At 46.0% G+C, this 17,602-nt stretch overlaps 1 protein-coding gene across 1 annotated transcript; it reads left to right on the top strand.

Annotated features, from left to right (window-relative positions):
• Positions 1 to 340: 340 nt before the first annotated feature.
• LOC126529355 (dermonecrotic toxin SPH-like) lies at positions 341 to 14,599 on the top strand. Its single transcript, XM_050176956.3, has 6 exons — positions 341 to 1,029; positions 4,050 to 4,287; positions 6,442 to 6,573; positions 8,106 to 8,225; positions 10,686 to 10,923; positions 13,810 to 14,599. Exons 1-6 carry the CDS (start codon positions 958 to 960, stop codon positions 14,009 to 14,011), a joined length of 1,002 nt encoding a protein of 333 aa, XP_050032913.1. The 5' UTR covers positions 341 to 957; the 3' UTR covers positions 14,012 to 14,599.
• The last annotated feature ends 3,003 nt before the right edge of the window (positions 14,600 to 17,602 follow it).

Raw genomic sequence — 17,602 nt, 5'->3', positions numbered from 1 at the left:
TATTATCTTCGTCAAACTAAGCGAACTAATTCAATTTCAGGTGAGCTTTTCAGGTGACCTGACAAGGATAGTGCACAAATACCTCTCATGTATTTGTCTTTGTTCCTTTCTTCTTAAAAGAGATTCATTCAAACGGCATTAACTGGCATCACATGAAAAGGGCGTCACATGCAGATCTGAAACCTCCACTATACACGGAGCACCCGTTTTTGTTCCACATAAAATTAGTTCGTAAGGACCCTTTTCGCGCGTAGGAAGTAGTGAGACTGATCTGCTAGATGCCTTTTTCGTTCTAATCTTACTACTCCGGTTCCCTCCCCCCACCCCTTTCCTTTCTAGGAGTAAAGAGAGAAAATAGGTACAAAAGTGAAGATATAAAATTCCCGCTCACAGAAAGGAAATCGACAGAGCCACGCAATGGGATTTCCGTGAGCGCCCAAGATAACTTTTGCAGCAACGTTGCCTTGGGGAAAAATAAACAAAAAAAAAGCGCCCCAAGGAAGGAACTCTCAACGTTGCTCAGGACGCCGACACGCACCGTTCTCGCGCTCCTCGCGCCTTCAAGGTCGAGAAAGAAAGGTACTCCGACGTTTCGATGGCCACTCTGTGCGGCCTTGAATCGAGACCGCAGGCGTTGTAACTAATCGCGAAGTTTTGAACGGAGAGGCACGAAGCGCGAAGAGGTTGTTGTGCCTGCGTTGCGAGTTCCCATTGGCCATTCTCTCTTTGCGGTGCACGGTGACACGGGCTGGCAAGTTCCTTGCCTCTGAAGCCAGTGTGTGTGTGTGTGCGTGCGTGTGCCATTAATTCCACGGGTCGTTGTGATTCGGCGTTACGCCGAAGCGAGGCGGTCACCCGAGAACCAGAGGTCGACTGCACGCAAACTTCCTACTTACGTTCCCGTGACTGCACTTGCAGGCGATCTGCAACAGGGCTGTTAAGGAAGCAGCCTAAACAATGGACCTCGCGCGGATGAAGACCCCAACGTACGCAGCAGTCCTCGTTATTCTCGCCATTGCCTTCTGGCAGGTAAGAAACTCCCGATTGCCTTGTTACCTCGAGTATAAGCCCCTTCATTTTACATATGATTGCTTACTTGCCCTGCTGGAGATTCTCGCTTCGCTCGGCCTTGCGTTGAGCATGTCCTGGCTCTGATCGTTATTTAGTCTATTTGCCCTCAGTAAGCGATAGCAGCAACGGCCGCTATTTTTGACCCAGTCATCGTCCAATCGTGACAGAGCAGACAGTACAATAACCACGCCTCTTTTTATTTTTGTTTATCCAGTCCTAATTATTTCATTCCTCGTTGTTTCATTCGCTCGATCCTCTCAAATAGTGATTATGATTTTAACTTGTTAGTCAGTTGCGCAAAACCGAAGGTAGCTTATCGGGCACCGAAAATGAGAGGGTGCACCCGTATGCTTAATATATAATACAATCGACGGAGAAAGTTCCCAAGTTTAATAAACCGAGCGAAAGCCGTCTAAAGGTATTGCTAGGGCCTAGTTACGACCTGCACTTCTTTCACGGGCGTCTCTGCGGGAGGGGCAAGGGGGAGCACTTGCACACTCAACTGTGAAAAGTGAGGCACAAAGTATGTCGTCCCCCTTCCCCCCCCCCCCCCCGCCCCCTGAAAGCGGGCATTTTCCACTGCAAGCTCGAAAATCCAATTTCCGTTCAAATTTCCTTTCCGAGTACAGCGGTCACGTAAGTAATCCTTTCTTTTATTACGTATACGGTATGCGTACAACATATAAGCACATAAAAATCCTCGTTGCGCAAGCAAGGTATACTGTACACCTTGCCTGGGCAGCGAGGATTGTTACGAGCCTCGCCGCGACGCACTGTAGCGTTTGACGCGCGGGATGCACGCCATGCGTACACGCCCACATTGCGCAGAAGGCTTGCGCTGTGCAGGTGAGAGGCATAACAGATTTAGACGTGTGCTGCTCGGGAAACCACGCTGTTCAGCGACTTATCGTGAGGCAAAGAACTCAAGAAATATTCCTAAAGCACAGTTAAGTGACTCTGCAAGAGAGAGAGAAAGAAACGTTTCTTTCATTTCGACCCCTTTTCAAGGGCTTCTGGGCGAGTAATCGATCAGCACAGAAGGAGACAAGACGTGGCAGCCTTCCAGAAACGCTGCTTTCTGCAACTGACGGCAGGCGGCCAAACATGTTTATGCTTGCGCCGTCGCGGCAGCAGCTCGCATCGCCATAAGTGCGGGCAAACTTGCACTTTTTCTAAAAACCAGGCAGTTAACTGTGCCAAGTGTCATGCTAAACGACATAGACTTCATATGCGATCTTACTGCAAAACGTAAGCAAGAACAGTGCAGCGGTGAACGCAAAACCTTTTTTCCTAACAGGCGCAGCGAAATGCTCACGACCCCGTATAGTAACGATCGCGTGCGTGTTCGCAGAGTGTTCTACAGACGCGGAAAAGAAAAACTCCAAAATAAGTGCACTCAGTGGTCTGCTTTGTCTTTTTTACAACTCCGCTGGTAGCCCACATTCCAAGTGGAATGGCTGCTATTTCTTTTACAGCGAAGCTGTTAAGGCCTACTTCCCCCAGAATGGTGTCCATGTGTAGACAGAATATCCCAAAGATAGTGCAATGCCGGGCCAACCAGCCGCGGAGTGCATGTACAGTTCGCCATTAAAGGGCGCACATACACAGCTTCGCTGGTGAACCTTCTTCACAGAGAAGGGCACTGCGTCTTTTCTTTTTCGCGATGCCTTGTTACGTGTTCAAGAATGCACCATCTATGCCAAAGTGAAGGGCGTACCGATTGCTACCGTCTTTGCAACGAATCTTTACGGCAAAGCCACGACGTACCACTTTGTATAAGCTACGTACTTTTTTAAGGAACCCACGTAAATTGCAATTTTTTTCAGGTCTTAAGTTCTGAAGAAAAACAACGGTTATGTGGCGTTGTGCAGGTGTACACTTAGCATAAACCTTTTATCTACACTTCAAGAAAACATGTACCGTCTCTCGCTAATAAAAAATTTCACAAAAGTCGCAGCCATTCCACTTTGTAAATGTGGGCTAACATCGGAGCTGTAAAAATTTTGTAGGTCGCTTAAGCTTCGCCTTTAAGAGCCGAACGCGATAGCATTCAAAGATCCCTCACTGCTTTTCACGCTTCCGGGCAACTGCAGCTCATGCACGAAGACGAGCAGGTAGCCCACATTCAAGGTGGTATGGCGGCGAATTTTTTCGCTTGCTTTTTACATTCACTTAACTGCATGCAAAAAAGCTCTCAGTACTTTCTGAACAATTGGCTCAAATCAGTGCTGAACGCGTGGATTGATTTCCGCCATATTTGCAACGTAATATTCGAATGTGCAAGCTTCTATTTCTCCAAAGGCGGAACGTAAAAAACAAATTGCAATAGTAAAGCCCAGGAGCTTAATATAATCAAGATGAAGACCTTCTAGTGAGCATCAAATTCCATCCATGCGCACAACTGTTACATATTGTACTGATTAGGACAAGTAACAGTACGTGCAATCAGCGCACTATTTTGCGCCGCGCCGGGACACCACCACCGAGCGGTTCGTAGCTTCTACCCGGCTGCAACCAGGCTGCGAGATGGACTATAGGCTCCAGATACCATTCAACTTTCTCTTGTCTTCGTTTTAGTGTTGCGCCTGCTCTATGCCAAACATACATTAGTTCTTATGCACGCCTTGCACAGCACCACAAGCACAGTAAGCGTTCACGCTGTGTTGACGCATACAGGAGGTGCGCAGTTCGAGCTCTCGTACATACAGCGTCACACAGTGCGCACACACCGCTCGAGCGTAACGTTCAAGTTGGAGACATTTCCGATCCGCAGAATGCGTCGTATCGCGGGATTAAGAGGCAGCACCTTCTAGCAACGCCAACTGCCTATAGACGCATCGGACACTGGTATACCAGTGTCCGATGCGTCTATAGAAAGCATGCTCCTAATTGTGTTCTCTTATCCTAATCCAATTATGCGCTGTGTAAGTCCCGTTTCGAACCTTCGGTCACCCCATTGTTTATCGCTGAATTCCCAGGCTGCAGCCATTGACCGGAGGCCCGTGTACAACATCGCCCACATGGTCAACTCTATAGCCAAGCTAGACGAAGCCATGGAGGACGGCGCGAACTCCGTCGAAGCGGATGTCAGCTTTGCGGACAACGGCACGGCGACCAGGTTGTTCCACGGCGTGCCGTGCGACTGCTTCCGGGCGTGCGACATCCAGGAGGAGGTGCCCCGTTTCCTGCAGTACGTCCGCAAAACTACGAGTGGCCGTAAGTCTAAGCTGGCGATGCGGACTTCTTGGTGGTTCATTACGAGCACTAGACGTGGCGCATTGCGTACAAGGATAATAAAAGCATTGAGACACACTCGACGCTAGCGAGCTTGGGAAATAAACTGTCAGCAACGCGCTACGTCTACTCCTCGCAAAAGTAGGCTTAACTTATTGTTATGTTTTCCTTTTCTTACCTTTCTTTTTCTCTATCACTCCTTTCTGACTTTTTTTTACAGCTTTGGAACGGGAACGTAGTCGCCATTTGACCAATTTAATTTCTTAACCTAATGATTTCACTGTGCGACACTGATTATAAATATGCCAGTTGTTTTTTGCAATCTTCACAAAATGTTTGATATACTGCTCGCCAGTGAGAGACAATTCTGCTTTTTAAGCTTGATATCATCGCTTGAAGAGGCAGATCTTATTTGCCTGTGAAACGAAAAGTAATGAATTAATAATCCGCATAATTCTACTAATCCATTCTTCAGCTAGCAACTTTACGGCACTACTGCAATTTACGGACAGGAGCCGAAGAGCTCCCAAGACCGTATCCGTGTCGAAGAATACTGAAGTCCTGCCTATACTTTTAAGATATGCATAACAATATTGTGCGACCAAATGCACTTGTGTTCCAGAAAAAACTTCATACTCCACTGAGAGGCATTTTGTTAAATAAAGAAGAAGTTTGTGAAACAGTGCATATGGCCGCAAGTCTGACGGTGCTTATCTATAAATAGAGCTATAGTTACGAAATTTTTTTTTTTTTCATATGAGTGTACCTTAAGAACTCACCTGCTTCATTTTACTAATCAGTACGTGCCCTGAAGTGATTATTTCTTCCATATATATGCAGAATTAGTCTTTTTTTCTTTTTTTGGAATACGTTCTCTTTCATTTGTTTGGAGGACAAACTGAGCGTAAGTGCGTTACTGCGTGCCATTATATGTGCGTAAAGTCAACCTTTATTTCACTGATTGAATTCCTTGGCAGTGAAGCTTATATTTCACTGCGTTACGTATAGAGCGTGAGAGCGGGCATGTTGTTGTTGAGAAATATTTTCCATACCTTGAGTCATTATATACGTAACTTTCAGTCAACCCCATCTAACGCAACAGGTGCCTACTACTGCTTGCATGCCACAAAGGCGCAAGGCCGGACGAAAAATGAATCCCCATTGAGTCGCTAGATACGGGCGGGAAACTTAACCGCCTAACATTTCTTGCACTCATTGTATCACAGTAAATTGGATGACCGTCCTCTGAGTGAACAGGCAGTACTAGAGCACCGTCCCCACCGATCACCGGCTCAGAAGGCAGTAAAGGCACTTTTTTGCTTTCTCAGTACGTCGGGTTCGCAAGAGCGGCTTTAACTCAAGTACTGTCCGTACACGCATCTACACCTACTCTCTCCCTTCTCTCTCTTCCCCTTCTCCCTTCCCCCAGCGTAGCGTAGCCAACCAGACTATTGACTGGCTAACATCCCTGCCTTCCTATATTCCTCTCTCTCTCTCTCTCTCTCTATTGAATCACAGTGATGCCTCTTTTGCCCGTAGTCATATCTTTGCAGCACGTCATATCTTATCTCGCACAGATCATGCGCATAAAGGTCACCTTGAATTTGCGAGAAAAAAAAGAAAAAAAAAAGGAATTTGCTCTTGTTCTGTCGATTGCTAAGTCGAACGCATTACCGCCAAACATAGCCACAATAACGAATCCATCTTCTTTTCGAACGGCATTACTAACCCATTAAAAAGGAGATGTTTGCCGGCTTATTCTGGTGATCTTTTACTTTCCGTTTATTATGTCGTATTTGATCCCTCGACTTTTGTGCTTCAATGCGTTGGCTTTATTTGATACTGTCATATTATTACGTACCAGTTACTTTGAGTTTTGCTCATCATCCCTTTCTTTTAGTTACTTTGACTGTCGGGCTTGTTGTAAACATTTGTACTTAGGTTGTTACCTTTTATTTCCTTGTGTTTCGACTATGCCCCTTCCCTCTCCCTATGTAATGCCCTCTGATCGATCCTTATGGAAAATAAATGAAATGAAATGAAATCAGTATTCAGTATGAGGTGCATATAAACGTAAGCCAAAGCACGGGCTGTGCAATGCATGGCTTCCCACTATATTTCACGCCTAACTTTCAGGTGGAGCGAAATACAGCGATCGACTAGCCCTTCTCTTCTTGGACCTCAAAGTAGGCAACGTCGAAGAAAAAGAAAAATACCGGGCAGGCGTTGACATCGGGCGAAAGCTTCTGCGTGACCTCTGGTACCATGGTAAGTTTATTTATCAGTATTTATATATTTATACTGTCTGATTTATGTACATATCCCTTGGAATGAATGCAACCATATAGAAGAGTTTATCGTCGGAGGGCGATGACTCCTTCACTTGCTTATCTGAAAAAATTGCGCGGACAATTATATACGAATTGTTCGACTGGTTAATACCAGAAATACCAAAACGTAGATCAACACTAGTCACTGCTAGCAGATGAGATGTTTCTTGAACACTCAATGCGCAGATAATAATACATGAACGTGTACGCGTCGCTTATTCAAAGTACTTTTAGGAATGCCACGAGGCGTATACTGCGGCTGAAGAAGCTTAGGACACTTCCGTTATGCAAAGTCTTCTAAACTGTGACGTGGTATCATCACGAGAGAGTGCGATAAAGTGGGTTGGTCAGGAAACTACTAATTACGCTGCCCAGTGACGACACTGAACTTTCCCTTCAATAGTTCAGTTTTTCAAGGTGTAATTAGAGAATTGAACTTCTCTTCTGTCTACTAAAATGTACTAAAAGAAGTTCACTATATTTAAGTACATTCTTAACAGGTTACACGCATTTATATACTCTGGTAAAGCCGTAATTCGAGTTATGTCTAATTCGAAAGCATCATATGCCTCATCACGCGAAAAATCTGCCGTTGTAGTCGGCGGTGTGACCGAACGATGGTACTAAATTGGCAGACGGCAAAAAGGAAAACCACATAAAACAACACTTCAATTGAGGTCAAATTTCTCAGGGAGGTTCCTGTAAACAAAGTAGATTAATGCCTTTGAAAAGAACAGCAGCGAAATTTCGGTCTGCGTGGGAATCAAACCTCGGCTTCCGAAGTACGAGACGCGCATGCGCTTCTCCAACGCCACGGCAGCTCCACGGTTCTGGTTAACTAAATGTGTGCCTAGTGCGTACATCATTGCGCACGTCACGTCGTAGTCATCTGACTCACTAAGCGCGTGGCCTAGAGCGCCCGTCGTTTGGCACGTGACGGCACAGCCAATGGCTAGGAGGTGGCGCCACGTCATGAGCGTATAATTGGCTTTAATGTCCAATTGAATGCCGCTGAGCGATCCTTCGAGTTATGAAGTAACTCCTCGTGCGAAAACGAGTGCATTGAGACGCTTGGCGCGTTCTAACTTGGTTTCACCGAGGCGCAGTTAAAACGCAGGCGAAAACTTGCGCTGACAAGGAACACGCAGAAAAGGCACTTTAGAAAAGCGACTGTAATGCTTTGGTATTCGTACACGTAAGCGGTCTTAAGTGTCTCTGCCGAATTTCATTACGCTTAGCAGTGCTTGCGACGATGTCTTTATGTTCAGTTTATATGTCTACTGCATGATATGCACAAGACAATAAGTACAACGCTTTGTTAGCTGCTTTGAAATGATGCACGTTAAATTATCTCCATCAGTACATGTGAGCTGTATTTCCACTCCTGTATAATTCCTTTATATTATCCAAGAGCGTAAATAAAGAAACAAACAAGTCCATCTGCCGATTTCTTTCCTGCGTTCCACGCAGTTCCTACGTGGCAAGCGGTGAACGTCCTGCTGTCCGTTCCCAGCGTCTCCGACAAAGAGGTTCTGCGAGGAGCAGTCCACACCGTTTCACGTTTCTCGCCGATCATGCTGGACAAGATAGGTAACGATTGTGTAGACTGTCCTTATACTCTGATCTGCGTATGGGCGTGAGCAGGAACATAAGTGAAAAACATTGAATGATTCATTCAGTAACAAAACAAACCACTCGCATATAAGGGAGATCTAAAAAACAAACAGTTAGAGTGATAGGTGGAAAGTTTCCATTTTCCGAGGGAATGGCGGAAGGGGGGGGGGAGGGGTCCGACGAGTTTTACCACACCTACTGCTTTTTCCCCTAATTTTTCTCTTTCTATACAGGATTCTTTAAGAACGTACAGTTGTTTTTTTTTTTTTTTTTTTTTGCAAAATGCAATCAACGCAACGAATGTGGTGTTTTTCAGACGATTTCCTAGGCTAGGTGGACGTACTTTACCGCTAGTAACCTGAGTTTCAGATAACCAATTCCCAAAAATTCATTAATTAGCATTTTATTAGTGCCTTGGAGCAGTTATCTAAATGTGCATACCCTCTCTGTATATGCTGTCTATACGTAGAATCCTTGCGAGACATTGAGAAACACAGCTGGCTACAGCAGAATACAACGCATTCGAGCATTTGATGAAGGAATCAAGGGCTCGGAACACAAAATGTTGCAGATGCACTTGACGTATTCTGAACTTCCTACTTCGCCTACATATTGCCAGAACATTTCTCTTATTTTGACAGAGTATAAATGAAGTATCTCAATTAATTCACCGAAGATGTCGGAGAAACCGATTACAAATGTCGTATAAAGTATGAAAATAAAGAAAAAAAGAGGGTTAGGTATTCATTTGCAAAACTCATAATCAAGCCAGAAACCCGGTACTTTCGCCCCACAATACACTTAACACGTCCTTCTGTTTTAATCAAATGTAAACTCGGTGTGACATAAGCATGACCTCGCGAAACACGGAAACATCGCTGAAAATGGCCATATGACGGCTTCGAGCACTAGCTTAAGAAATTTTTCGTAAAGAGTATAATTACTTGACGCTCTCTGAAAAGTTGCTCATGTATCACGCATAGTATACCCACTATAGCCTCTGAATGTGAACTTTCTGGCACATTGCGTTCTTTCTAGACATTGCAAGCTGCCTATGTGGTTGGCAAAATATGCTTGCAAAGCTTTCGGTACGCCTCACCCATACCATGGCACCAGCTTCGCGCAGATTTAGGATTGCTGCCACATTTGCGGGGAAACTTTGTAAGCGTTTTAATAGCGTCTCCACACAGCCAAAACACGAATATTTAATAATAGTCATTTAGTCATTAATTAACCAACACACTTGAAATGTTTTCTGTGTATTACCCGTAATATTCTCCGCATTCCAAATAAATATTGCTTAGCTATATAGACAGAGCACATTAAGAACAAGGAAACCAAGAAATTAAGCGTTGAAAAAAATTTACGCCTCCTTGGGTGTCTTCATTTATTGCGTCCGTTTTCTTTTTTTCAAATTCGCTCCTACAAGTAAGTCATGAATTGCCAACCAGCTTATCAGTACGTCTTAAGATCTAAATGTAAACTTTGCAATTGACCTAATTCTCCCAAGATGTCATTAAACAAGCATATAACATTTTCAAGTCGCATCATTTCCTTCGCTGTAAATACTTGCAGACAAATGTTGGAAGCAATGTGAACATTGAGAAAACTATTTACTTGCCAGGTAGCTGCCCGTATAGTTTTAGGAATGAAGATTATATTGCTAAATTCCTCTTTAATGGGCTTAGCCATCGATTATCAGCATTCGCAGAAATTAAGCAAAAATACTACTTAATAAAAAGCGAATCACGCCCCCCCCCCTCCCCCCTGAACAATTATATAACAGGCTTTTCGTCAATTGAAAAACAAATTAACAAATGAAAACTTATGAAAATCCTAAAGGAAACCTCATATGGTGGGCGCAGGCCTGAAAATGACCATTTGAGGCGCAGGGAGGAAAAATCGTGCCCCCCCCCCCCCCCCCCCCCGGAAGATGTTGGCGCGGGCTGGAGCCCCCTGAGCCACCCTGTAGTCGGCGCCTATGCTGAATGACCACATGGTATTGCTGTCAGTCACATGATATCAGTTAAAGCAGAAGTACTGTAGCAGGACGCCAAAACAATACAACAAATGTGCACAGCGTGGAGGACCGATGAAGTGGCGGCACTGCAAATTTCAACCATTTCGTTACGAGAACACAAGAACTGCATGCAATAACACCCTCTCTAGTTGGAAGCTTAAAATTACATCAAAGCAAGCGTTGCCTCTCCAAATTTTAGAGAAACGATCTTCGGCGTTATATTGTACGACAATACGACCCGTATCAGACGCAACAAAATTACATTCCTGCCTTAAGTACATCGAATGTCCCAAGCTTTAACTAGTGCAGCCAATTCTCAAACCGTATGTAGTTTAATATGACGTTATGCTTAAGGTTATGACATATGCCGTGTAGATTGCTGAGAAAAATTATGTTTATGACAATTCTTCGCACAGGGTTCGATATCAGCAACAACGACAAGCTGGACACCATCCGAGGCCTGTACACAGACCTCGGCATTCAAGGTCACCGCTGGCAAGGGGACGGCATCTCGAACTGCCTGTCCTACCTGCGGCCAGCCGCGAGGATCCAGAACGTCATCGATAACCGCGATTCCGAAGAAGTTGGCCGCTACGTTGAGAAGGCCTACCAATGGACGGTGGACCTGCCGAAGCAGATTCGTCGCTCGCTCAGGTATAATAGTCAAGTGATCTAAAAAAAGAAATATTAAGCGGTATCGTCGAACTGAACGCACCACTGCTTTTTTGACGTACGCGAACATCATCGCTTTCTTTATAGACGGAGGGAAAGAGGGGTTACTTCGACTTAAGCACGTGGGACTAACCCTCACACAAAACAAAGCCTTGAGGTAGAAGAGCTCGCGCCATCTATCGAAGGAATTCGGCGGACGAAAGCCCACACCTTGATCATTTTCGACCGACGCGGACAAAGGTTTACGGCTTGTGAATCCAGCAAAATATGAGCGCCCGAAAGTGTTCTTGCATGCGAGCGCATGTAATTTCTTAACCCCTACACAGACGAAAGTTATCAGTGGTGGAGTGTGAGTATACTGGAAATACTCGAAAAAACTGACTTGAGAGCGATTACACGTCGCTCGTCGTAGTGATTACGCGTGAAAGGCGGTCAATGCTGCTTGTTACTGTACACGTTTCATTTTTTGGGGACTGTGCCTGGAGAGAGAGAGAGAGGAAAGGGGAAAGGCAGGGAGGTTAACCAGAGAAAAAGATCCGGTTGGCTACCCTACGCTGGGGAGAGAGGGGAGGGGGAGGTAAAGTGGTAACAAAGTAGAGATAAGGAAAGGAAGGAGCATAGACACACAATCACAATCGGTCACTGTCACCGAATACTGTCATCGCACAGCACAGTGACACTTGAAGCACTGTCAACGCCTGTTCAGGCTACAGCCGCCTGTCCAATTCTGTCGCCCTCAAGAACCGCAACAGTGCACTCGTCGCCCTCTGCTGCGAAGGCTTATGATGGCGGTATTTTAAAATAAGTTCCTCTGTGAGAGGTCTTTGGTCAAAGCGCGCTATCGCGGTTGCGAGTGATTGTCTCTGTAAATTATATCGAGGACAGTCACAAAGAAGGTCTGGATTTACACAATTAGTATAGTTGCAAGCACTTGCTATTCAGTGATTTCAGTAACTGAAATAGTTACTCAAACTCAAATCCATTCGATTATAGCTTAGAACAGCTTACCTAATAAAACCCAGTCAAATCCGTAGCAAAGCTTCCGCCTTTTAATTTCTACCTAAATTTGTGCGATAAAAATTACAAAAAGCCCACGCTGAAGCGCACACAGACACAGTACAGAAATCGCAAGCGGCTTAGTTAAGTATTTGCTCAACTAACCAGTGCACTGTCGAATTTTCCTTTTTCTTGATAACGCATTCGCCTTGTATATTTTGTACCAATTATTGGTGGTGCGTTTAGTTTTCTCTGTGTGTGAAGACAGCTGAGACTATCTTACATCCGTCCCCTTAAGGTCGTGAGTCTCACAAAAGTGGTGAGCTTTCGTACGGTTGACAGCGTCTTGTCGTTCGGCAGTCCTTCTAATGTGCCATTCCGCACTAGTACTGGCAAAATAGCGATTAGAATATGTTTTCTTTATATAAATATGACAGCATCGTTGATTCTAACCGAGCTATACAAGTGCTACAAAACTTCGCCGGGAGAGCATGTCAGCATCGCTCCTCAGAGACAAGTGTGTTGCGGTGTGTAAGGAATAAAGCCAGTCAGCGAAATTGTGAAGAAACAAGCATATTCGCTGCACCCGGCGCTTTTACTAATGCGAAGCACTGTAGCGTACAAGCGCAATGAGCACCCGTCTTTGCAGTTTGTTATACGATGTAATGCTTTGTATCTCTTGCAATGATAAAAACGTGCTACAGGTTGCAAACGTACTACCCCAGGTGCGAGCTCTTTGCGTCACGGATTGTCCGAACTCCGTGAACCAGAATGGGCCCGAATAGATTCCGAGTTCTGCCAGAGTCCTTCAACATTTCATTGATGAGTTCTGCATCACTTTTGTGATTGATGATAATGGCGCTTCATTGATGTTAACTTTTCCTGGCACAGTTGCTCGTGTATTGAAGGTAAACTTTTGTAAGCCAACCTTCTACCATTGGATCTGCATTGGGAGAAATCAGAGGCGGATCCAGGGTGTTGTCCAACTGGAAGCCCGCGTCCAACACCTTTGGCGAGGTCGGACGCTGCCAGGGAACTTCGCCTACTTGCACGCAAAAAGTCACAAGATCTCTGGAGTTGAAGTGCCTTCAATTGCCGATTGCATAAACTGGACCCCACGCTACAGCTACAACTGCCATCTAGCCTTTCCCGCGGCGAAACAAGCTTGCTGTGCTGCTTGTGCTGGGAGTGCTGTTCACGAACGCATACTCCTATCGTTTGGCAAGGGCCGAAAGCTCGATGTGCTACTCCTGTGGGTGCGAGGAAGCCATGGAGCACCTGTTGTGTACCTCCCCTCGCTACGATGTACAGCGCCTCTCTATGCGGGCTACCATCGACTGGTCTCAAGACCGCTCACCGAGCCAAAGAGACTCGGACCGTGGCCACGCCCGTCACTGGCACTTAAAGCGATTCATGCGCTAGTGCAATACTTGAAGTGCACCGGTTTAAGAGACCGTTTATAATGTCCCTCTGTATAGTGTCCCTCCCACACGCACTCAGTCCTCTCTCCCTTTTTTCCTCATTCTATTCCCCCTTACCCCACCCCCGTGTAGTGTAGCAAACGGAGTGCTCTTCCGGTTGACCTCTCCGCCTTTCCTGTCCTTGCTTTCTCTCTCTCTCATAAAACATAGAGCAGAAAGAAGGGGGCTCGCTGCACGCTGAATATTGTCAGCCGGCATGGCTTAGTGCACCCCCCCCCCCCCCCACTACCACTTGAGAGATGCCCGCTGAGATGCCGATAAATGCCCTGAGACATACTGGTAGATCATTATTTACGCTGATCAGAATTTAGTTTCACGGATAGTCTTTGATGCACCCAATTATTTGCTTCTCGCTGGTCTCCTAAGTTGTCTACGTTGACTTTTGTTTCAGGAGGGGCGTGGATGGCATAATCACGAATAGGCCTCAGCGCTTAGCGAAGATCATGGAGGAAAGTGAATTCAACACCACCCTGCGACCTGCCAATGTCGCTGACAGTCCCTGGACTCGCTTCGGCGGTTTGTCCCCTTTTCCAAGGCTGCCCTCGACTGAGATGGACTTTCTAGGGGATGACGATTTTCCCCGGTTGCGTTGACTGCAGTGTGGGGACGGCGCTACTGGTGGGATTGTGAATGACACTCAACTAAACTCCATCACCTGACAAAAGGACTTGCTCAAACTGTAAGGAACCAGTGTAGTATAATGGATTTTTTATAGGAAACACCTAATTAGTATTCGAACCCTTGCTATAGCGCATAGGTGGAGAGAAAGCTGCCAAACATTATTATCCACAAATGCCGTGCACGTCTTCTTCCTTTCTCACTCTCTCTCTTCTTTCTTTTCCCCTTCACCCAACGCGTAGTGTAGCCAGGCCGGACTCTTGACTGGTTAGCATCCCTGCCTTCTTTTACACACACACACACACACACACACACACACACACACACACACACACACACACACACACACATCTCCAGAAACGCTTGTTTCAGAGCATTATATCAAGGACCCTGCAATTGATCGGCACTAAAATTGAGAAATTCTGAAATTCACTGGCTTGAGTGCTAAATAGCTGTGTATCCTTTAAAAGTTAACATTACCGCAGATTGAGGCATCCTTGTTCTGATAACTTTCAAGACTGGGTAAACATTACGGGCTAAAATAAACAAGTGATTATTTGGAACGTCTCAAGTTGCATTTCTGGGCCTCGAGATCGATTATAACAGTGTGACAGTGACAGATGAAAAACCGTATAAAAAGCATCGAAGATCTCACAAGACCAACATCAAATGCAGCGTTTCAGTTGTCCCCAGGAATGGCATCATAGTGAGACTTGTTCCCGTATATAAAACCGAGCAACACTAGTGAAAGACTTAGTTACATGAACTAGTAGCAAAGAGTACACAAGGTCACTTGGAACCACGACATATCAGTGGCTCTCAATTGGGTAAAGGCCTTTTGCTGCGGAACACCCTCCTCGCGCACTACGACCCAACCAAACTGCTACTTCTCTCGTGCGAAGTATCCCCGTATGTTGTAGGCGCAGTCCTCGCTCTCAAGGATGACCAAAGAAGGGAAGTGCCGACAGCTTTCGTCTCCGAAACTCTAGGCCTGCCCCAGCGGAGAAGACAATTGGATTATGAAGGACTCGCTGAGGTCTTCGGTGCCATTCGTTTGCACGAGTACCTGGCAGGGTGACGCGTAACGTCACAGCGGATACTTCGGATTACGGGTGTTACCGGACTGCGCCCTTTGCCTGACCCAAAGGAGATCACCGGGGAGATCAGACGTCGCTTTATTCAACTCTAGCCTGGGTCTGCTACGAAACACGACCAACCGCCGGCGCTCCCAGTGCCTTTGATGACATAACTACAGAACATCACGGGCCTGATTGCATGCACCGAGAAACTCACCTCCACTGCAATGGCGTCCAGCTCAACAGCGCGCGGTCTTCGCGCGAAATCGTTACTAATAATTAAAATTGATTGCGAACGATCTTTACAAGCCTCCGTCGAATATAACCAACGTGCAATTTCATAAGGACGCAAGACGCCTTATGAAATGAGGAAATGTTTATTTTATTCTATACAAATGCTCGTTGCGGGCTTTTTGTGCATTCATCCAACGTTGTGGCACCAGGTAAACAACAGTAGTTCCCGCAGGAAGCTCTACCAGACGACGTCAGCTGAAAAAATTAAATTACAAGCGTGATTTCGGTATTAACATGTAAGAATAATGCGTGTAGAGGCGAAGTGTGCGAAAGTCGTGAATGGCGGCATTACAAAAAGCAGTACGCTTTTACACACACGGCGTAGAACATACACGACTCATCCCAAACAATACCGTACATACCACGAAAACATTTACTTCCAAGCATTCCCCTTTTCCCGGGCATTATTTCCTGCCCTTTAATAGGAGGAATACACAGGCTACTGCGCGTTTCCGGTCCAGAACTTGGCTGCAACCGACGCGATAGTACGCTACGAATACACAGTGGTGGCCACAACACAGGCTCTCAACCAGACCATGCTGGACGCTCGCAGAATTCTATCTGCTCGCAGTCAAGACAAATGCGTGTGCCGTTCAGAAGACAATTGTCGAGTTACTAATTCCTGGCTTTTGAGCTCCTTGGCGTTATCTTTCGCGCGTTCTGCCGGCGCAAGCAACACACTCCCGAGTTATCGCTCTTGGCAATCGCTCGTTGCGCTTTCGATAAGCGTGAGCACCGAAAGAAGGTTTAAGTTGTTGCGGGGCCATAAAAATTGTCACAATCTTGTCGCGGGAAAGTTTACTACACGCCTAACTAATTGTGTCATCACGGCCGAGCTGCTTTTCGCTGCGTCACAACAGGCGCGGCGAGTGTGCCTCAAAATTATCCCAATATGCAACAAAATTAATGACAATCATGTTGGGGGTCAGAGAAAGCGTGACGAACTTGTTCCAGTAAGATTAAGTACACGCGAGAAAACCGCCACAGAGCCGAGGTGCTTTTCGCTAACTGCGTCACAAGGCCCGGCGCGGGCTTGAAAAGTACCCCAAAAAGTAACTAAATTAGTTACAATACTGTTGGGCGTCAGAGATAGCGCCATGAACATGTCTTGTCCGTGCATTAAAGCGCGAAACAACTGCGCACCACGGTCGAGCTGCTTTTCGCTAACCGTGTCACAGCGCCAGGCGCACCCACTGCGCTCGAAAGGTACCCCAAAAAGTAAAGAAATTAGTTACAATAATGTTGGCGGTAGGACAAAACGCCAAAACTTGTCGCAGTAAGATTCAGTACACGCGAAACTGCGTCACAGCACCCTGTGCGACTATAGCATGCCCAAAAACTACCGAAATAAGTTAAAATAATATTGCAGCTCATAGAAAGCGTCGCGAATATTTCCCAGTACGATTCATTAATTCAAATAACTGCGCCACAACGGCCGCGCCGTTTTTCGTTAACTGCGTCACAAGTCTATAGCCTAGGTGCCGTGCCGTAAGCCATTGCTTGAAATTGCTTGAAATGAGTCGCAGACTGTCGAACAAAATTTCTCACCTTGCCGTATAGTCCCATGATGCAGTGGTGCCATGTCGAACTTAAGAAGGAACGCAAGAATTCGCCGGCAGGTAACCAAACCAGGCTAAATCCAAAGATGGAAAAACAGGCAGACGGGTGACCGAACAGGCCAACGCTCAGATGCGCGGTCGGTTTCTCTCGCTTCGGCGGTGTGTCTGATGAATGACGCAAGCATCTGGCTCGTCATTCGCCGATTCGCCTGCCGCTAGGCAACGGATGTAAGCCGCAAAGTTTAATTTAATTTATACGCAGATATTTTTACTTTTGCCGGGAAAGAATAAAAGAAAAGAAAATTTCTGTTAATCTCATTTCGCATTCTTTTTTTTTCGTTGCTGGCGGCAGCAGACGGTCGGCGTTAATACTACAGCCTGACGTATTTCCTGTTGCCACTTTTCGCCGAGTGTCCCCTCTCGTTATATTTCTTTCTCTATGGCACCACCCTCGCCTTTATATGGATACGGTAGAAGCGTATCATATTATCTTGCCCTATCGCATTCCGCTGATGCACCTCCGCTTACATGTATTCGCATCTCACTGGCTGGCAAGCTAGCTCCGTCTGGTGTCACATTTCAAAATGAGCCCCCTACTTCCGGTAAATATGCTTAAGTTGTCCCGCGCCAACAATCT

Source organism: Dermacentor andersoni, chromosome 8, assembly GCF_023375885.2.
Source record: "Dermacentor andersoni chromosome 8, qqDerAnde1_hic_scaffold, whole genome shotgun sequence".
Lineage (NCBI taxonomy): Eukaryota > Metazoa > Arthropoda > Arachnida > Ixodida > Ixodidae > Dermacentor > Dermacentor andersoni.
The sequence above is the reverse complement of the archived record's forward strand: the minus strand, read 5'-3'. Positions and strand labels throughout refer to the sequence as shown.

Coding starts and splice junctions, on each gene's coding strand:
- LOC126529355 (XM_050176956.3), top strand. CDS start 958: ATGGACCTCGCGCGGATGAAGACCCCAACGTACGCAGCAGTCCTCGTT. Junction 6,574..8,105: donor GCGTGACCTCTGGTACCATG/GTAAGTTTATTT, acceptor CGTTCCACGCAG/TTCCTACGTGGCAAGCGGTG. Junction 8,226..10,685: donor GATCATGCTGGACAAGATAG/GTAACGATTGTG, acceptor TTCTTCGCACAG/GGTTCGATATCAGCAACAAC.